Genomic DNA, 19,629 nt, shown 5'->3' with positions numbered 1-19,629 from the left:
AAGCTGCCAACAATTTCATTTTCTCCTCCTTAACTCTGACGGGGCGCTATCCATTAGGAGAGAACCATGAATCATAAAGCAGGTCACAAACAAGGAGAAAGCAAAGAACGGAGCAGCAACAGACGTGGAAAATTCCCACATGACAAGACAGCCTCTCAAGCAGCAAAGTGTGCAGTTGGCTAAAGATCACCCGGTGTCAACTGAGCTCGTGCACCAGTTAAAATACTCTCTGCTTCTAACAAAGTACCCTCAAGATCCGAGCATACTTAAAAGTGGTCGTGGCTTTCCTTTTCAAAAGAAAAAATAGAGCAGGGAACATCTTCCCAGAGTTTTTCTACAAGAATGTGTGTAAGAACTCCAAATACAAAATTCAAATACTGTAAATACGATAAATACGATAAGACGAACCGCAGTTCAGTCACATAAGGAAGGAGCCATCAATGCCATTCAAAGAACAGATAACCTATGAAATGCTACAAATTAAGGAGATGAGCACAGAATATTCTTCCCAAGAAAACAAGTTTCAGACTAGCCAAGGAGCATTTTTTACATTTTTACGTGCATTTCTCACATTCTAGATTTTACTCAGCAATCATTTGCATCAGAATAACGAGCCACAGAGCAATGTACAACCCACAGAACAGCCACATGAAGTCGGAGGGGGCTGGGCTCACACAGCCGCTCCACCGAAGCTGCAGGGACTCGGGGCAGATCCCTGAGCGGCGGCCTCAGGCCCCTCCCCTGTAAGGTGGAGAGAACACCAACCTACCAAGGATGGCAGTTATGCAAATGAGCAAGTCACCTGACACAGATCACAGAGGAGGAAGTCCGAGATAGCCACACCGTTACCATCTACGAGTAAAACGTCCTTTCAAACAGGACCAATGGTCGTCAATTTCGTGTAAAAAGGTAAATCTCCATTTGTATTTGAAATAAAGCCACTGACAATTATTTTTAAGATCTTCTGAGTTCGAGTATCATAGAAGTGTAAAAGCCCTAATTATTAGTATGCCTTCATCAACAGTTTTTACTATTTTTAGGTGACAGTGACATAACATAAAATCAGCCATTGTAAGTGAGCACTACAACGGCACGGGGTACATTCACGGTGTTGTGCGACCCACTCTATCAGGTTCAAATACATTTTCCTCACCACAAAAGGATGCGTCAACCCACTAAGCAGTGCCCCCACAACCTGCTTTCAGTTCCAGTAATCTACCTGTTCCCATACTTCACACAGACGACGTCGTACAGTCCGTGAGCTTTTGTGTCTGATTTCTCTCACACGGCTTTTTCGAGGTTCACTCATGTTGTATCGGTATTAATTTTTACGGTTGAATGACACTCCAACGCGAGAAAACGGCACAATTTGTCTATCCACTCACGCGCCGATGGACATTTGGGTTGTCCTCCCCCACTGGCGATTATAAAGGGCGCTGCATGAACGTGGCTGCGTGTGTATTTGCTCGAGTGCCTGGTTTCAATTCTACAGGCATTTGGGAACGTCCGAATTTCTCCTTCACTCGTGAATGGGACACACAATTCTTGGTTGACAGTTTTTTCTTTTGTCATTTTAAAAACGTCATCCACCTCCTGTCCTCCACAGGCTCTCACTCTAGCGGCCTTGTGTGTGACAAGCTGTCTCTCCCTTGCTGCTTTCAGAACATTCTCTTTGGCCTCGGGTTTGAACTGTCTGATTACAACGTCTCGGTGTGGATTCTCTGCGTTCGTCCTTCTAGGGATTCACGGAATTTCCTGAACGTGTAGATTCGTGTCTCTTAACAAATCTGGGAAGTTAACGGCCATTATTCCTTCAAACTTTCTCTCCGCCCTCTCCCTCTACGACCCCCACGACTCCCAATGCACGCACATTAGCGCCTTTAGTGCTGCCCCCAAGTCTCTACTTAACTTTCCTCGTTCTTTCCACGTCTCAGAATGGATCATCTCACGTGATCTAGGTTCAGGGTCAGGGATTCTTTCTCCCGGCCACTTAAATTTGCCACTCAAACTCTCGAGTGAGTTCTTCTTGCAATTTATTATAATTTTTGGCACCAGAATTTCTCTTGGCTTCCTTTTTATCATTTCTATACCTTTACCGATCTTCTGTTTAATACAGTACGTTGTTCTCCTGATGTCTCTTAACATTTTTCAGTTGTCTCCTTTAGCTCCGTGAGCATACTTATGGCAGGTGAGTTAGATTATTGTCCAGTAAGTCCAGAATCTGGGCCTCCTCAGGGACAGCTTCTGTTCCTTTCTTCTATGACTGGGCCACACGGTTTCTCTGCATGCTTCATAATTTCCTGTGGAAACCTGTACATTTTGACTATTATAATCTGGTAACTCGGGAAATCAGTCACGTCCTCCTCTTCTGGGTTTCTTTTGTTGCTCAGTATATGCTGTAGCCGTGCACGTTTAGTGACTTTTCTAGAACTGTTTTGTAAAGTGTGTATTCCTCGTCATGTGTGGTCTGTGAAGTCTTTCAGTCAGTGTTTTGAAAAAGATTTCCCTGCAAGGGGAGGGGGTGAGATTAAGAAAGAAAAGGAGGGATGATGGAGGGAAGAAGGAATGAGAGGGGGAGGAAGAAAGGGAGGAAGGGTGAAGGACAGGAGACAGGGAGAGGGAGAGAGGGAGAGAGGGAGAGAGGGAGGGAGGGAGGGAGGGAGGAAAGGAGGGAGGAAGGGAGGGAGGGAGGGAGGGAAGGAGGGAGGGAGGGAGGGAGGGAGGGAGGGAAGGAGGGAGAGAGGAAAGGAGGGAGGGAAGGAGGGAGAGAGGAAAGGAGGGAGGGAGAGAGGGAGGGAGGGAGGGAGAGAGGGAGGGAGAGAGGAAAGGAGGGAAGGAGGGAGAGAGGAAAGGAGGGAGGGAGAGAGGGAGGGAGGGAGGGAGGGAGGAAGGAAGGGAAGGAGGGAGGGAGGAAAGGAGGGAGGGAGGGAGGGAGGGAGGGAGGGAGGGAGGGAGGGAGGGAAGGAGGGAGAGAGGAAAGGAGGGAGGGAGAGAGGGAGAGAGGAAAGGAGGGAGGGAGAGAGGGAGGGAGGGAGGGAGAGAGGGAGGGAGAGAGGAAAGGAGGGAAGGAGGGAGAGAGGAAAGGAGGGAGGGAGAGAGGGAGAGAGGGAGGGAGAGAGGGAAGGAGGGAGGGAGGGAGGGAGAGAAGGAGGGAGGGAGGGAGAGAGGAAGGGAGGGAAGGAGGGAGAGAGGAAAGGAAGGAGGGAGGGAGGGAGGGAGGGAGAGAGGGAGGGAGGGAGAGAGGGAGGGAGAGAAGGAGGGAGGGAGGGAGAGAAGGAGGGAGGGAGGGAGAGAAGGAGGGAGGGAGGGAGAGAAGGAGGGAGGGAGGGAGAGAGGGAGGGAGAGAGGAAGGGAGGGAAGGAGTGAGAGAGGAAAGGAGGGGGGGAGGGAGGGAGGGAGAGAAGGAGGGAGGGAGGGAGAGAGGAAGGGAGGGAAGGAGTGAGAGAGGAAAGGAGGGAGGGAGGGAGGGAGGGAGAGAGGGAGAGAGGGAGGGAGGGAGGGAGGGAGAGAGGAAAGGAGGGAGGGAGGGAGGGAGGGAGAGAGGGAGGGAGAGAGGAAGGGAGGGAAGGAGGGAGAGAGGAAGGGAGGGAGGGAGGGAGGGAGAGAGGGAGGGAGGGAGAGAGGGAGGGAGGGAGGGAGGGAGGGAGAGAGGAAGGGAGGGAAGGAGGGAGAGAGGAAAGGAGGGAGGGAGGGAGGGAGGGAGAGAGGGAGGGAGGGAAGGAGCGAACAGCCTCTCCCAGCCTTGGCAGGCTGGCTGTCCCGGGGCACCCGGCACTCGGCAAGCTGTCTACAACTCTGCCTGAGACCTCACCTCTGCTTGCAGTGAGCCTAGAGACTGGCTAGAGGCAAAACACTTTCTTGGGGTCTTTTCTGAGCATGATTCAGTGCCGGCCTTGGATGTGGCTTTCAAAACTCTCCTGTCAACACACGCACTTCTGAAGGCCCCGATTTTCCAAAGAATCCTGTCTCCAGCTCCTTCTAGCGGGCACTCGACACTCTCTTCGGTGTGTCAGCTATCACCTATCGCCCCCCCCAGCCACTGCTGCTGACACAGGCTTCCGAAATGCCGACTGTTTTTTTGGCTCTTCTGCCCTGAGTGACATCCAATCAGAGGAAGAGAGACAACCGTCTTGAGTCGGTCCTTCAAGTGGCCCTGCCAGGCTGGACAGACACAATTCTCGCAAGTGCGTGCCGCTCCACTACCTTCAGAGGCACGGCCCGGAGTCCCAAGCTGAGACCGTGGGCCGCTCTCACTGAGGCAAGTGCTCGCCCCTTCACTGCTTCTACGCTCAGGAGGGCAGGCAGGACTGCCGACTGATGGTTCGCAGATATCGCCGTGCCATTTAGTTTTGAATGGTACAATTAATGCACGGAAACGAATCTCTACTCATTCCAAATATCACAATGAAAACAATTTAAAAAACTAAGCCGGGACCTATACTATATTCCAAAAAAGACACATCGAAGGTACACCTAATTTACCTGGCCACTCCGGGGATTCCTTTTTTCCAAAACTTCACCTCTTCTCTACAACACACCTTTCCTCCACCGTGCCATTACTTCATACATCAAAACTCTTCACTAGTTAACCGTTCAATTTAATCGCAAGAGTACAGTCTTTTCAAAAATGGCACTGGGACAACTGGATACTCACACACAAAGGAACGTGGCCCCATGTCATACACCCACGCAAACTACAGAATGAAAACGGATCACACATCTGAGCGTCAGAGCTAAAAGCATAAAACCCCTGGGAGAAGATATAGAAGTAAACCTTTGCAACCCTGGGTTGACAAACTGTTCCTTAGATACATCGCAACGGCACAAGCAATAAAAGAAAACACAGATGAGCAGCACTTCATCAACATGAAAACTGCTGTGCGTCAGAAGACACCAAGAAAAAGAAAACACAAGCCACCGAACGAGACAAAATATGTCCAAATCACAGAACGACAAGGGACTTAAATCCAGAATATATAGAGTTCTCCCAACTCAATAAATACAAAAAAAGAACCCAGTTCCAACAGTAAGCAAAGAATCTGAAAAAACACGTCTCCAAAGGAGACATACGAACGCCCAATAAGCAGATGAAAAGACGCTCAACGTCATGAGTCGCCAGAGAAACACGAGTCAAAACCACAACGAGCTACCACTTCACGCCCAACAGGACGGCTGCAACAAAAAGACAGACGCTAACAGGTGCCGGCGAAGACGCAGAGAGACTGGACCACTCACACGCTGCTGGTGAGAAAGCAAACCAGCAGCTGGTTTGGCCAACTGGCAAGGCCGATCAGAAGAGTAGTCTGCAGTTTCTCAAGAATGTGGTTACCATATAATCCAGCAATTTCACTCGTGGTAGGTATGCCCACAGAAGAAGTAACATCACGTTCGTACAGAAGAACCGCACGCAGACATCTGCAGCAGCATTCTTTACGGTCGCCTGAAGTGGAAACGACGCAAATGTCCGCCCACTACTGAATGGGAGGCAAACTCGGCGTGCCACACAGAGGAGGAGCCCTGGGCAACGAAAAGAAAAAGAGCGCTGCCAGGCGCCACGCCCGCGATGAACTGATGACCCGTGACCACAGGGCGCCGGGGAAAGAGGCCTGTGACACCAGCCCACACTGGCCTGCGGTGGCCTGCAGGAAGCCGCAGGCTTCCGGACACCTGCTCCTCGGGGGCAAACCCATGGAGACAGAAAGCAGGCCGGGGGACGGACCCGGGGCTGGAGGAGGGGCAGGAGGGGCAAGGATGGGATGACGGCTAACATATTCAGAGTTTCTTTCTAGAACGTCAAGACCATTCCAAAAGTAGACGGCAGTAACGCTTCCACAACTCTGTGAACAGACCCAAGCCACCCAACTGTACGCTTTCAACGGATAAACTTTACGTTACACGAGATCCATCCAAATAAGCTATAAAAATTTTTTTTTGGAGAATTATTTCAAATAAATAATTCAACGTACAAATGTCCCCACGTAATCAGAAGGTACAAACACCACTCTAAACCTCATCTTTGAAACAGGCTTTGAAGTTATTATGAATACGTGCAAATGCTTTCCCCACACTCTTCCCAATACATCGCTTCTTTTCCACTGAGACTGAGAGACCAAATAAACAAACTCTTTAAAAACATAAATTAAGGGGCGCCTGGGTGGCGCAGTCGGTTAAGCGTCCGACTTCAGCCAGGTCACGATCTCGCGGTCCGCGAGTTCGAGCCCCGCGTCAGGCTCTGGGCTGATGGCTCAGAGCCTGGAGCCTGTTTCCGATTCTGTGTCTCCCTCTCTCTCTGCTCCTCTCCCGTTCATGCTCTGTCTCTCTCTGTCCCAAAAATAAATAAAAACGTTGAAAAAAAAAAATTTTTTTAAAAACATAAATTAAGCAAGGGTTAAAAGCCCTGAACGAAGTTAAGGAGAAATGGGCAGAAAGTAGTCCCACTTTGGATCATGACATGAACCGTAGGTGCTCCGAGACCTTGCACTTCAACAGTTTAAGGCCCTGGTACTAACTGTCTAACCCTACGACTGTGTTGAAAATATGACACAAGCAGAGACGGCAGGTAAGGTGATACAGGGCTCCACACAAAATGTCCTGCACCAGCTGGGTTTCACACGTGTCTACGTGCACACCCCTCATACACAAACCGTGACAGAGCGCACCACACGACCAGCTCTCTGTGCGCGTGTGCGCATGTGTGTTTAAGTGTGTACGTGTTTATACTCGTACACACACATCCCAGCATCTGGAGAATGAATAAAAAAAATCTACCTTGAATTTGTGGCATCACGTTATCGTAAGAAAATTAATTAGATACCATATGTAACTGCAGAATACTATTTTCGGTAACAGAATGATGACATTTTCTTTCATTTATGTTAACTCTGACGTGATGGCTACATTAAGCAAACAATAAACTAAATCAGAAGTGTCTTGCTGACCTCTTACTGTGAGCTTGCTGTAGAGCTGTGAATTTACTTCCTTGTCTCGCTGAAAACGCCGAAATTCATCAATTGCTTCCCTCATGATGGTAACAGCCAAAACGAATCCCTATGAGACAAGATAAAATCAGATATTTGAGAAAACTGGATTATAAATAACAAAACAGTAACAAAAAGTTTTACTCCCCACCCCCCACCCGCCAATGTTACTTCTAAAACATAAATGAAAACAAAGACAAAAAGGAACAATGAAACACCACTAAAAAAATATAATATATAAGATTTACGATTCTATCAGCCAAAAAATTTAAATTCATATCATAGCTTGTACTTCAAGCCAAACATCAGAAAGGACTTAGTAACCTAAAAATAAGGAAACCAACAATCTTCAAAAACCCCATGAATTATATTCAGAACATGCGAGCATTCAAGTTCAAATTAACAAAGACTGACATCAAAATCACACGTTTCCTATACTTCTCTTTCTGGTAGAACGAAATGTGTAGCGACAGGAAGCTATCCCAGCACAAGTTTCTCCCCGTGGCAGCGTCTACAGACACACGTGGGGCACAGGCACAGCCACCACGCTTTTTCCCTTCACTTTTTTAAAAAATATTTTTATTTAAATTTATTTTTTTTATTTTGGGGGGGGGAGGGAGAGAGAGAAAGACAGCATGAGCAGGGGAGGGGCAGAAAGAGGGAGAGAGAGAGGATCCCAAGAAGACTCCACACTACCAGCGCAGGGCCCAATGTGGGGCTCGAACCCACAAACCATGAGATCCCGACCTGAGCCGAAATCAAGAGTCGGACGTTCAACAGACTGAGCCACCCAGGCGCCCCTACTTCCTCACTTTTTAAGTAAAAACCTGGACAGATTAACTTGATGCTATCTAAATAAAACTTTTTTCAAAGTGTATTTATTTATTTTGAGAGAAATAGAGAGCACGGGAGTGAGGGAGGTGCAGAGAGAGAGGGAGAAGCCCGTGCCGTCAGCGCAGAGCCCAACATGGGGCTCGAACTCACAAACTGTGAGGTCATGACGTGAGCCGAAGTCAAGAGCCAGATGCTTAACCAACTGAGCCACCCAGGCGCCCCTACAGAAAACCTATGTACTTGGAATCTATTGTGAAATCTATTACACCGCTAACGTGGCTGGAGTCATTTTCAAAGGCTACTTGGGTGTTTTCTGACGCATTACACGGCTACTCTTCAAGTCAACCTCTCTCGGACCACACTGTCCAGTAGGCTTCGTTTGACTGATGAGCATCCCCCTGTCTACTGTGAAAATGGCCAAGGCAAGGCCGGGCAACTCCACTTACGGGACAGCAACCTGTTATCCCAGGGCTGTTTTTGTGTCGCCGACAGGCTACACCACGTGGGCCCCTGGAACCCGTGGTCCTTGTGTTTCTGAAACACGGCCGTCCCCGGCGCATTCAGAGTTGTGCCACCATCAACACCATCTGACTTTCATCACCCCAAAGAGAAAGCTCACCCCCCTTTCCCATCTCCCCTGCTCCCAGCCCCCCGCAACCATAGTGCCTCTTCCGGGTGACACAGTACGGCTGGCATTTTCATGAACTGCCAAACTGCTTTCCAAAGTGCTTGTACCACTTAACATGAGCTTACTGGCCATATACACGTTCTCTTGGGATAAATGTTATTCAGATCCTACACCCACTTTTTACCTGTGTCATTCGTCTTTTCACGCGAAGTTGTAAGAGCTCTTCATGTGATTCTGGATATAAATACCTTGTTAGAGATATGATTTACAAGTGTGAGGTTACACTTTCCAGGTTGTATTGTTTCACTTTCTTGATAGCATCCTCTGGTGCACTAAAGTTTTTAATTTTCATGATGTCCAGTTTAAATTGTTTCTTTGGTCACCTGGGCTTTTAGTGTCCAAGATCCCAAAGCTCCACCTCTGTTTTCTTCCAGGAGTCTTATTGGGTTCAGCTCTTCCATTTAAGTCTGTAACCCGTTCTCGGTTACATTCTGTGTGTGACAGGAGGCAGGGTCCAAATTCATTCTTTGGCTCTGTCTCCACTGACCTGTCTTAGCACCCTTGCCAAAAATCAAGTTGTCCTAAGTGTCAAGGTTTGTTTCTGGACTCGACGTGTATCCCGTGATCTATCCTTCAGCTGGTACCACACCTTCTTGATGACTATAGCTTCAAAGTAAGTTTGGAATGGGAGGCAGGAGTCCTCCGATACTGATCTACTTTCTAGGACGCACTGGCTACTCTGCGTCTCTTGTATTTCCATATGAATTTTAGGATCGGTTTGTCAATTTCTGCCAAAAAGGCTACGTGGGATTCTCACAGGGATTGTACCGAATCTACAGATCAATTCGGAGAGTGCTATCGTTACGATAATATCAAGTCTTTCAATTCTTGAACACGGGATGACTTCTATCTATTTAGATCTTTAATTTTTTCAAAAACGTTTTAAGTTTTCAGTATGAAATCTTGCATTTTAGCTAAATCTACTATTTCTCCTTTCTGATGCTTTTATAAATGAAATTACTACACTAATTTCATTGTCAGGTGGTCACTGCTAGCATACAAAAATATAAGCGCTTTTTGTGTATCTATATCTTATACCCCGTAGCCTCACTAACTCATTTATCAGCCCCAGCAAGTCTGTGTGTGTACTCCCCAGACTTGCCTACACACCAGGTCATGCCACTTGTCAACAGAGTCAGCTTTTCTCTTTCTTTTCCATCTAAATGTCTTTTAGCACATATAAGACAAAAAAAATATATGAAAATCCAAAACAGGAAATACCAAAAATACTTTAAAAAAATTTAGTGTTATCAAAAGCCTTAAAATTTATACACACTTTAACCAAACAGTTCCACGTCTGGAAAGTTATCCTAAAAAACAAACAAACAAAAAAAAAACCAAGGATCCCGGCATCAAATATAAAAAACCGGAAATAACCTAAATGTCCACAAATAAGAAATTCCTGGTACACCCGTACGATGAAATACCGTATTTCCTTAACTCAAAGGTGCCGTTAGTCTCGGGTGAGAAGACAATACCACTTTAAATACACAAATTCTAAGTCACAACTCATTGTCAGTAACGTGAAAAACACGCATCCACCCATCCGGGAAAGACCGTTCCGTGAGCCATTCTCACATAGACAGTATTTACTATTAGGACTCACGTTCACCACGTAGAATTCCGTAAAACTGTGTTTGTGACTGACCCATCCCGAGAGGTAAGAGGAGAATGGCTGTCAAGCACGTTACTTACACACCGAAGACGGTACCGTTAAAGGAGAGGGTCAATCAGGCGAGCGCATGGCCATCACGTGGAAGGTGTTCTGCTCAAGCCCCACCTGAAGAGGGCGCCTTCACCCCTCCTCTGTGAGGCGCAGGTCCCAGATGTGTGTCTGTCATCTAACTGTGCAGGTGGATCTAACTTTCACCCTGTAACCCTATGGCTTAAAGACAGCAAAAGTGAATTCTCCATTCATCAAGGAACTTTAAGCCACAAGACGTAAGAGTTCCCAGTGCTTCCGAGAACTCGAGAAGTGAAAGTAGGCTTCTACTTCACAGCAGTAACATTAGAGAAGATGCGACAGAGGGTCGGGTCCCAACTTGTAAAACAGGAGGTGAGCGCTCTTGGGAGGAAACAGAGCGCTGAAGACCGCTGGTGCACACGAGCAGCTCGCAGCCACGCTCCAAACCTAAGGTTTCCCCGAACACGTAACAGATGTGGAGGCCACTCCCGTGCCGCCACGTCCGTCCCCGGCTTATCTATCCTGAGAAAAACCCCAAAAGCCAGCCTCAGAACATAAAGCAGATTCCAAGAAAGGCACAGCTGAGGCCAGGGTTTCCTTCACAGGCACGGGAGTCTACGACCCACGGACCTCCACCTGCAGAGTTTACATCCCCTGAGTCTTAAGTGGGTCACTGCAGACTGACGGCCTATGGAAGATGTGGGTAAGTAAGTCTTCCCACAGGAGGGGCCGGGCCTTCCCGCGACCTCAGCACCGACCACGTCCGAGACCGAAGCTACGGTACCGCCACTGGAAAACCCAAACTGGACGCAAGGGGGTGACAGTACTTCAGTGACACAACAGTATTTGAGGTCAGCCTGTTAATCAGAACGGATGACGGGAATGTCTCACGTGGCCGGTCCACAGGCCACGACTAAATCTTGTTTCATAAAGTGGACTTCTTTTTTCCTACTTCGCCAGACGACCCAGGAGTCATGTAAAGTAACTGCCAAAATAGTACGCATTTTTATAAAAAGACAAAAAATTCTATTGCTGTAATACCAGTTTAAACTTGAGGGATTCTTATAGACCAGAAGCTTTTTATTTTAAGTTTATTTATTTACCGTGAGGGACAGAGAGAGAGCACGAGCAGGGGAGGGGCAGAGAGAGGGGCAGAGAGAGAATCCCAAGCAGGCTCCACACCATCAGCACAGAGCCTGATGTGGGGCTCGAATCCATGAACCGTGAGATCATGACCTGAGCAGAAGTCAGAAGCTTAGCTGACTGAGCCACCCAGGAGTCCCCAGAAACTATTTTATGGGGTTTTTTTAATTTTTTGAATGTTCATTTATTTTTGACAGACACAGAGAGAGCACGAGTAGGGGAAGGACAGAGAGAGGGAGACACAGAATCCAAAGGAGGCTCCAGGCTCAGAGCTGTCAGCACAGAGCCCGACGCGGGGCTCGAACCCGCGAACCATAAGACCGTGACCTGAGCCGAAGTCGGACGCGTAGCCGACTGAGCCCCCAGGCACCCAAACTTTTCTATGTTTTTTGAATGAGTCAACTTTTAAATGCCACAAAAACCTAATGAGCAATAATGCAGACAGGGAAACTGAGGCACAAGGAGCGCGAGTACTTCTGCGAGAGTGGTTGTCCCTGGGCAGCATGCGATAGGAGTCCCAGGGAGTGATGTGCTTTCTCCTTTCTGTGCTCCACCCACACCGGCGAAGTGCAGAGACACTCAGGAAAGGAGTGGACAGAGGGAAGGACTGGAGAATCATACTGAAAGTCAGAGTCTCTTGCAAACGCCCTGGTCACCCTGGAAGTTACGTGTTAACAAACTTCCAGGACCACATCCTATATGGAAGAGGTAGCATCACCAACCCAGACGTCCTCTAAGCACTGTCTGCATGGGCAGGTCTATCCCACCTCATTCGTTCCGACAGAAGCACTGCGATCCGTTTTGGTACTCTGGTTACACTAGCTGTCCCTCAAAGAGCTGTTCCCAAGGCTGAATGATACGAAAGGTAACCCTCATTCCGACACAAGAATGTAATAATGAAATCAATTATTTTCGGTTGACTCTTCTGTCATACGGCAAGATATAACAGAAAGGAGATCAGAGCTGAGGTAAACAATACTGCCAGGAATAACTGACAAAAACGATTATGAAGCTATCAGTGTTTTCAGAGACACCCTTTAGCTGGAGAACAGAGGGAAGGAATCAGAAGTTGCCTGCTGAAAATTAGCGGGCGGGAGACCGAAGATTTTATAACCACCGGCCGGATGACGGGTTTACGCTGGACTGGCGGGTTTCTGTCAGGGAGGAACCTGGAGGTGCCGAGCCCTTTTCCTGAGCAAGAAACCTCAGAAGGTTCTGCCTTACAGAACCTCACAAGGCAAGCAGAGAAAAGGCGGTGCGACGTGAGTGCGTACGAAGGCCACGCGCCGGGGCAGGCCCCCCAGGACGGGGTGAACGGGCGGCTCGAGAAACAGGAGGAACCCAGGAGCTGTGAGAATCCTGCTGCAGAATACTTCCTTTACTTTAAAACAAAACAAAAAACAGTATGTGGTCTGGATACAGATTCAGTGTAAATTTGCCGCGACTAATAAAGAAGATCTTCTCTGTGTGGTATCTGAATTTTCAGTTTCCAAAAAACGTTTCAGAGGGGAGCTTGGATCAAAGAACCAGTCTACCTAGGCCTGCTTCCGGGATTCGAAGGCGAGCCTGATGCACACACCAACTTTTTAAGACCTTTGCTAAATCAGAGGTTAAAACGTGCACGAGGAGCACAAGCACAGACTCACAAGTCCTTACTGATCACACGACCAGAGGCACCAACCGTGGCTGCCACCGGGGCAGGGAAGGGCAGGGCGCAGATTCCTAAGCAGGCCAGCTGGAGGTCCACCGGGGCGCGGGGACAGGGGCGCGGGGAACGGCCGGTGCGTCCCGAGGAAGCATGAAGCGCAACTCCAACGGGAGAAGCGGGCTTTTCACTTTTCCGCGGGGCCCCTGAGCCTCTGCTCAGCGTCCCTTCTAGGAGTACTGAGCCAGCTGCCTACCGGGGCACTTCTCTGAGCACGGCGAAGTGAATTCCCACACGCCAAGTGCTTCAAACGCCTGCGGCTGACAGGACAGGTCAGGTTGGCGGACGCAAACTTCACACGGACAGAGGAAGGGGCGGCTCTGGCCGACACAGCCAATTCTGCGCACACTTAAAAGCAAGTCCTCGTTAGGAATCCACCTGCAACGAACATTCTCTTTGGTTCCGAGCCACTTAAGTCACAGTCATGAGGAAAAGACGCAAAAGCAAAACAAACGAACGCTCTGTACGTCAGAGTTTTAAGAGGGTCCCGTGTCCTCAGACAATCAGCGCTAATGGACACTTCAGGCCGAGCTGGCGGTGACACTGGAGGGGTGAGAGCACCCTGCGAAGCCACGGGTAGGAAGAGGGGCCAAAACTAAACACCCTGAGATCGTAAGTACACTTGATCTACGCTTTCACTGGAAAATGGGAAAACTAAGCAGGGCTTACGCAAAGAGACTCCCAGGATGCACAGGGAACAACATACAATCAGACCGATCGTCACAGCCAAGTCTGTTAACTGTGAAAAATCAGAAAGAAACTGAAAAGTCTCCTTCCCTGGGAAGATGGACAAATCGACTGTGTACATATTCAACGGAACACTTCCGAGAAGCGAAGAGTACGTGAACTAGACCTGTACGTGTCAGGGATCCGTTTTATAAAACAATGTTAAGTCAAAACGCATGTTGCAAAAGGGTACACGGACTAAGGTAATCTTTATGCAAACTTTTCAGAGCATGCAAACAATACGATTTCAGGGAGACAAACATAAGTAGCAAAATTACTGGGAGACGCGTAACAACTGAATCTCAAATGCAAACAGAAGTTGCCTGCAGGGGAAGGAAGGTGAGCAGGGGGAAAAGAAGAGAAAGTCCCCCCTCCGTCGCTTCTCCACAGCCACCTGGCTTGAACACCAACTCTGAGCACTGAGGTCTGAGCTTCGGTGTCGCCCGTGTGCTACGCGACACCCACACAGTCACGGGGCTCCCTCTCCCGCTCAGGATCAAGTGCGAGCACCCTGACTTCCCTTACAAGCACCGCCCCACGTCCCCACGCTTCAGCGGCACCCCCAGCATCCTGGCCCGAGAGTTTCCGCAACCGTGGCTCCCCGGGCCTGCGCCTCTCTCTTCCCTGACCAGTGCGTGGCCCGGGCTCTCAGAAATCCAGATGTCATCCCAATGCCACCCCTCACAGGGGCCTAACTTAGATAATCCCGGCATCTTCCAACCCCACTGACTTCCTGAGGGCACCGTACTGACTCCGTGATCGCTCCGTACTACAAACACCGTTACTGTCACTGCTCAAACCTGCGCTCCTCTGAAGTCTGTGTGGGTGCACAGGAGGAGGGGCTGACTCCAGCGACCCTGCCAACGAGACTTCTGTCCCCTCTGCCAGTCGCCCTGGCGCATCTGAGACCGGCTGTGAGAGGCGGCAGAACTGCGCAGCCCGGAGAAATGAACTCCAGAGCACGCCGCTCACGTCCCGGCTCCGAGGGGAGCACTTCGGCAGGTAAGTGAGCACTGCGCTGGCTCCCTCCCTAAGGGAGGAGTTGCACTACGTTGTCTTGACTGGATTATGCTGACAATCTGCCCAAAAGGGAGCAGTCCAAAGGAAGCAGTCCATTTTTCTAGGTGCAAGGAAGAAAGAAGGCATACGTATCGTCTACGTAAGCTGAAAACTGATGAAAATTATCGGCAAACAGCATCAAACTATCCCAGCGGCATTATGGTGGAAATGGAAGTATTCGATGAGAAGTATCATTTGCCTTTCCAAAACTTTTATGCACTGAGGGGTCACGCAGAAATGGTCCGGACTTCACGGAGATACTGCAGCCAAAAGTAAGAACCGCCCATCTGTCAGGACAAGAGGGTCACTGAGCAGATCACAACCTGGTTCCAGAAAGTGCCATCGGCACAGGGGAGAGACCGACCCGTTATCGCAACCTCAGTACAGAATGCGCCATGGAAACCACCCCACCCCCCACCCCGCCCCCCACCAGCAGGGGTGCCTAGCGGCCTCTCCAGACGACACCCGGAGCAGTGCACCACCCGGACACTCCTGCAGGGCTGCCCGGCACACATGTGACCGAGCTCTGTAAAATCTTTCACGGAAGTTCACAGACACACGGCAACAATATCACATTTCTTAAAATCTGATCAGTTTCTCTCTCAATCATCTCCACTCTTAAAACCATATTCTAAATAATCATTTAACTTAATTTCAAAAATCTTTTCTTTTACCAGAGGAGCCCAGTAGGTGTAGAGACAGCCTATTTTCAATGCTGGTACAAACTGCGAGCAGGATACTACCAGAAAATAGAGGTTCAAGAAAAACTTGAACTGTTCATACAAAACCTAAAAAGGAAAAAGAAAAAATTAACACAGTCTCTCCAAGGAAAATCTTTAACACTTCAATCAGATAATTAAATCGGCACAATATCTAACTACATCTCCATCAAGCATTGAGAATATGCCCTGAGTTACAGTAAATTTCTTAATTTTGGCACTGGCTTTCCAATAACCAAATCACATACAAAGCGAGGGAAGGTTACCTCAAAATTATATCTAAAATAAATTGAAAAGAAGACAATTCGAACTTTCAACTATCTTAAAAGCATCCTCTAAAAGTTTTGATTTTCCAGTTTTCCACACTGACCTACATATAAATATCTTCGTACGTACAGCAAAGCAAATGAGATAGCAAGTCCTTTCCAGTGTTGGTGGTCGATAAATATATATTTATATACACACAAATGTGTATCTTGATGACTCAGAAAATCTTACAATGGGAAAGTCGTGTTAACCTTGTATTTATGCAACGGTAAAAAATAAAACACGACAGCCACATCTCTGAACACGAACATCAGGGCAGTTTCACAAAAGCTGAGTGAACAGGCAGAGAGTGCACACAACGTGACTTCACAAAACCGCCTCCGCCTCCTGTAAATATCTGCTTCTCGCAGACGGTAAGAGACGATGACATATAAAAGAATGTGAATTCCAAAGCAATCTTGGAGACAGATGCCTACGTATTTTTTACAGACTCTTAGCGGCGAACCTGCAACAAGAGCTTCAAATATAAAATAAGTATCATTCAACAAAATGTTAGGAAGGCAAATCCTGCAACTTTCTGTTTTTGTTTTTTAATTCAAATAGAGTTGTCTTTAAGGAAGAAAACCCAAGATCCGGTATATTAATACACTTCTATTTACAAATGCTCAAACTATTAAACTGAAATTGAAAACGAAAATGGAAGAAACCTCGTGTTTACAGACGAGAATAACTCAAACAGCAGTTGTAACCGCAATTAAACTTCCATCCTCGCAACTTGCAGTCGAAATCTCCTTGGATACCACTTTTTATGCAACTCGAAGGTGGGAAAATTTCAACCAGAGCAGAGCAGTGGGTTAAGTACTTACTGTTGACTTAAAGAGTCCGGAACCACAGGTTTCACGTAATGAAGTTTTCTACATCAACACACAGTTGCTTGTGCAACTAAAGCATCGGCTGCATTGATAACATGTTTATATTCATAATCATATTCAATTGCTGTCTAAAAATGTTTTCAGTCATTTCATAAATTAATCTCAGCAGGAGAGAAAGCTCTTTTTCCTCAGTGATTTCTTTAAAATCTCTGTTAGCATAAATTATATCTATTAGCAATTCAAAAATTGCCATTTGGTGCTAAAAATGGCATTGAATTCCTACTGTGCAATTACCAAATGTTTCTAAAATACTACGTTTTAGATGAAAAGCCTAATTTAAGAGACAATCTAAGGAAAAAAATTCACACAGTAATACTTGTGCAGACAACCCATCAACAGGTATTTTCAGGACACAGCCAATCTTGGCAGGCTGTGTGGATTTACTCTGGTCAAAATTAAGCTGCGCTGTTGGCTTTAAGCCACTGTAATCAATACTTTCTTGTCTACTGAATGAACTTTGTGACCTTTAGGGAAATGTGCAATGCTCAGCCAATCCGCGAGTATTTAATAATTTAAAATTAAAAAGAAAGCAGCAGCTTCATTCAATGCAGATGAGAGTATTTATCTGCCTGAAAGACAGTTTACATTTTATATCCTGACAAAAGAGCAGTCTTTCAATTACGGAGCCAGCGGTTTTGTGTGTTTTAATAAAGAGCAAATTAGATATCAAGCATTCACCAACTATTAGATGGATGGGGAAAGGTGGTGGGAGGTAATCAATGCCCAACATAAAATCGGCATGATTATTTACATAAAAACATGAAAAATAAGACAGCCCTTATTTCACAAAACCAAAAGACTTTCTTGCAAAATAGCATAAAGCTAATAACTAGAACATGTCAAAAACTTTGATCTAGAAACATGACCAGTAGTAGCTGCCTTTTGCCTGTAGAAAGATGAATAAATTCGTCTATTAAAATAGGAAATGATGCACAAAAATCAAAAATTATCCAATCATTCTAAATACGTACAAACTGAGTTTGTACATATTTAAGACAAAAATATCACCAGCAATAAAAAAAATTAATCAAATATTTAAACCTCAGTATTTATACTCAGCATAATACCTATTTAAGATAATGAATAATACAATAATACATGGCCTGAAATTCATAATGTGAAGTAGAAAATCCATCTATAAATGCTTTCAGAGATTCTGTTATGGAGTCCTGTCTGTGTAAGCACTTATGTTACTCTCATTTGGAGGCTCCTACGCAGGCTTTACACTTGGCATTCAGCTTCACTTCCAAACAAAACTTAAAGCTCTTTTCTGATAATTTAATTCAGGCCCACTTGGTTATTTCTACAGTAGCATAAATATTTTTATCTAAGGCTGAAGTCAAACTATAAACTTTCTCTTTTCTTAATTTTTTTTTTTTAATGTTTATTTTTGAGACAGAGAGAGACAGAGCATGAACATGAACAGGAGAGGGTCAGAGAGAGAGGGAGACACAGAATCTGAAACAGGCTCCAGGCTCTAAGCTGTCAGCACAGAGCCCGACGCGGGGCTCGTACTCCCAGACTGCGAGATCATGACCTGAGCCGAAGTCGGACACTTAACCGACTGAGCCACCCAGGCGCCCCAAACTATAAACTTTCTTAAGTTGAACTCTATGCTGTACCCGTAAAAGTGTGCATGAATTATTTAACAATCATCTGAAAGATGAATGGTTCAAAAACAAAGGGACACTGATTTGGACGGGACACAATTAAAAGGGGGGAAAAACAGTGAAAACAAAAGCAGCTGGCAATGTCTCATATAAAAGCCCAGTTTTAAGAATGTAACAGCCTTACCCCGGGTATAAAGGTAAATATATTGTATTTCTGGTTTTTGATAGAGTTTCGGGGATGCTTCTCTTCACACTTTTCAGGACATCCGAGCCACACTGTGCGAGCTTTTAGTTCTCTCTTTCTTTGACAAATATTTACCAGCCAATCACAGCAACTGCATGAAAAAAAGAGACACATTATGAATGCTCTATTCCAAGTCTTTAAACTAATCGTACACATTTAGAGCCAATACGGATTGTTTCTGTGTATATGCACCAGACACTGACAGCATACCTAAAGCTAATCTGTAGGGTTGTCTTAAAATAAGTTTTATGGACATGAAGGTGTGACATAAAACACTGAGAGAAACTCGTATGAGCGAGTATATGACGACTTTTAGAACCTCAAGGAAACTATCTTCCCTGTTTAGACCAAACAGGGTCGAAACAAAACGAAAAACAAAAAACAAAAACAGAAAACCACACTGACATTCTGAAGTAGTCAATGCTTTACTACGCTGAGAAAAAGACAGTCTGTTGTTCATAATTCTCAACACACCGCTCAGGAATTTGATGATAGAGGTCCTCAGACATCAATTCATCCCAAATGTGACCTGCCCTCTCTTCTTTGAGGGGACCACTTTTTTCCTTTCTAAAAAGGCGACTTTTCTAGTAGCATTAATACAAAGTTAAGACTTACGGCTCAATTCAGTATTTAGAAAGGGTACTGATGCTCAGTGGAATGTTCTAGTGACAGTGACAGTGACAGCTCCACTGCACTGTCACGCAGCCATGCTCATCTGTGCAGTAAACACGTTAGATCTGTCCTTGCTCTAACAGCACCAGGGCTCCAGGAGCACAAATACTTCTACTCCCTGGACGTCCAAACCACCATTTTTGGATAGAGAGAATAAAGTTTTCTCAAAATACTTAAGAAAATGATGAAAAGGCATCAGAGCCATCTCAACTGAGCGTAACATAATCATGAATTTAAAATCTGATCTAATTCAGATCCCCACAATGCCGAGGAAGCCTGGGAACAGTCTTCCAGGTGCGCTCCAGGCTGGACGGGCAGGCCGGCAGCAGAAGGCGCAAATGCCAAACTCCCCTCGGTGACAGAGTAAGC

General features: G+C 46.6%; 1 protein-coding gene across 5 annotated transcripts in view; it reads right to left on the bottom strand.

Annotated features, from left to right (window-relative positions):
- Positions 1 to 19,629, bottom strand: part of ATP9B (ATPase phospholipid transporting 9B (putative)) — a 252,267-nt gene that overhangs the window by 195,013 nt on the left and 37,625 nt on the right. For 4 of the 5 annotated variants that reach the window (XM_043559118.1, XM_043559122.1, XM_043559119.1 and 1 more), the window contains exons 3-5: positions 18,529 to 18,679; positions 15,491 to 15,604; positions 6,939 to 7,047 (exon numbers count right to left, since the gene is read on the bottom strand). In XM_043559118.1, the coding sequence (XP_043415053.1) occupies positions 6,939 to 7,047; positions 15,491 to 15,604; positions 18,529 to 18,679 (374 nt within the window). The remainder of the gene's footprint in view (positions 1 to 6,938; positions 7,048 to 15,490; positions 15,605 to 18,528; positions 18,680 to 19,629) is intronic. The other variant, XM_043559121.1, reaches the window with a different exon arrangement.

This window comes from Prionailurus bengalensis, chromosome D3 (genome assembly GCF_016509475.1).
Source record: "Prionailurus bengalensis isolate Pbe53 chromosome D3, Fcat_Pben_1.1_paternal_pri, whole genome shotgun sequence".
NCBI lineage: Eukaryota > Metazoa > Chordata > Mammalia > Carnivora > Felidae > Prionailurus > Prionailurus bengalensis.
The sequence above is the reverse complement of the archived record's forward strand: the minus strand, read 5'-3'. Positions and strand labels throughout refer to the sequence as shown.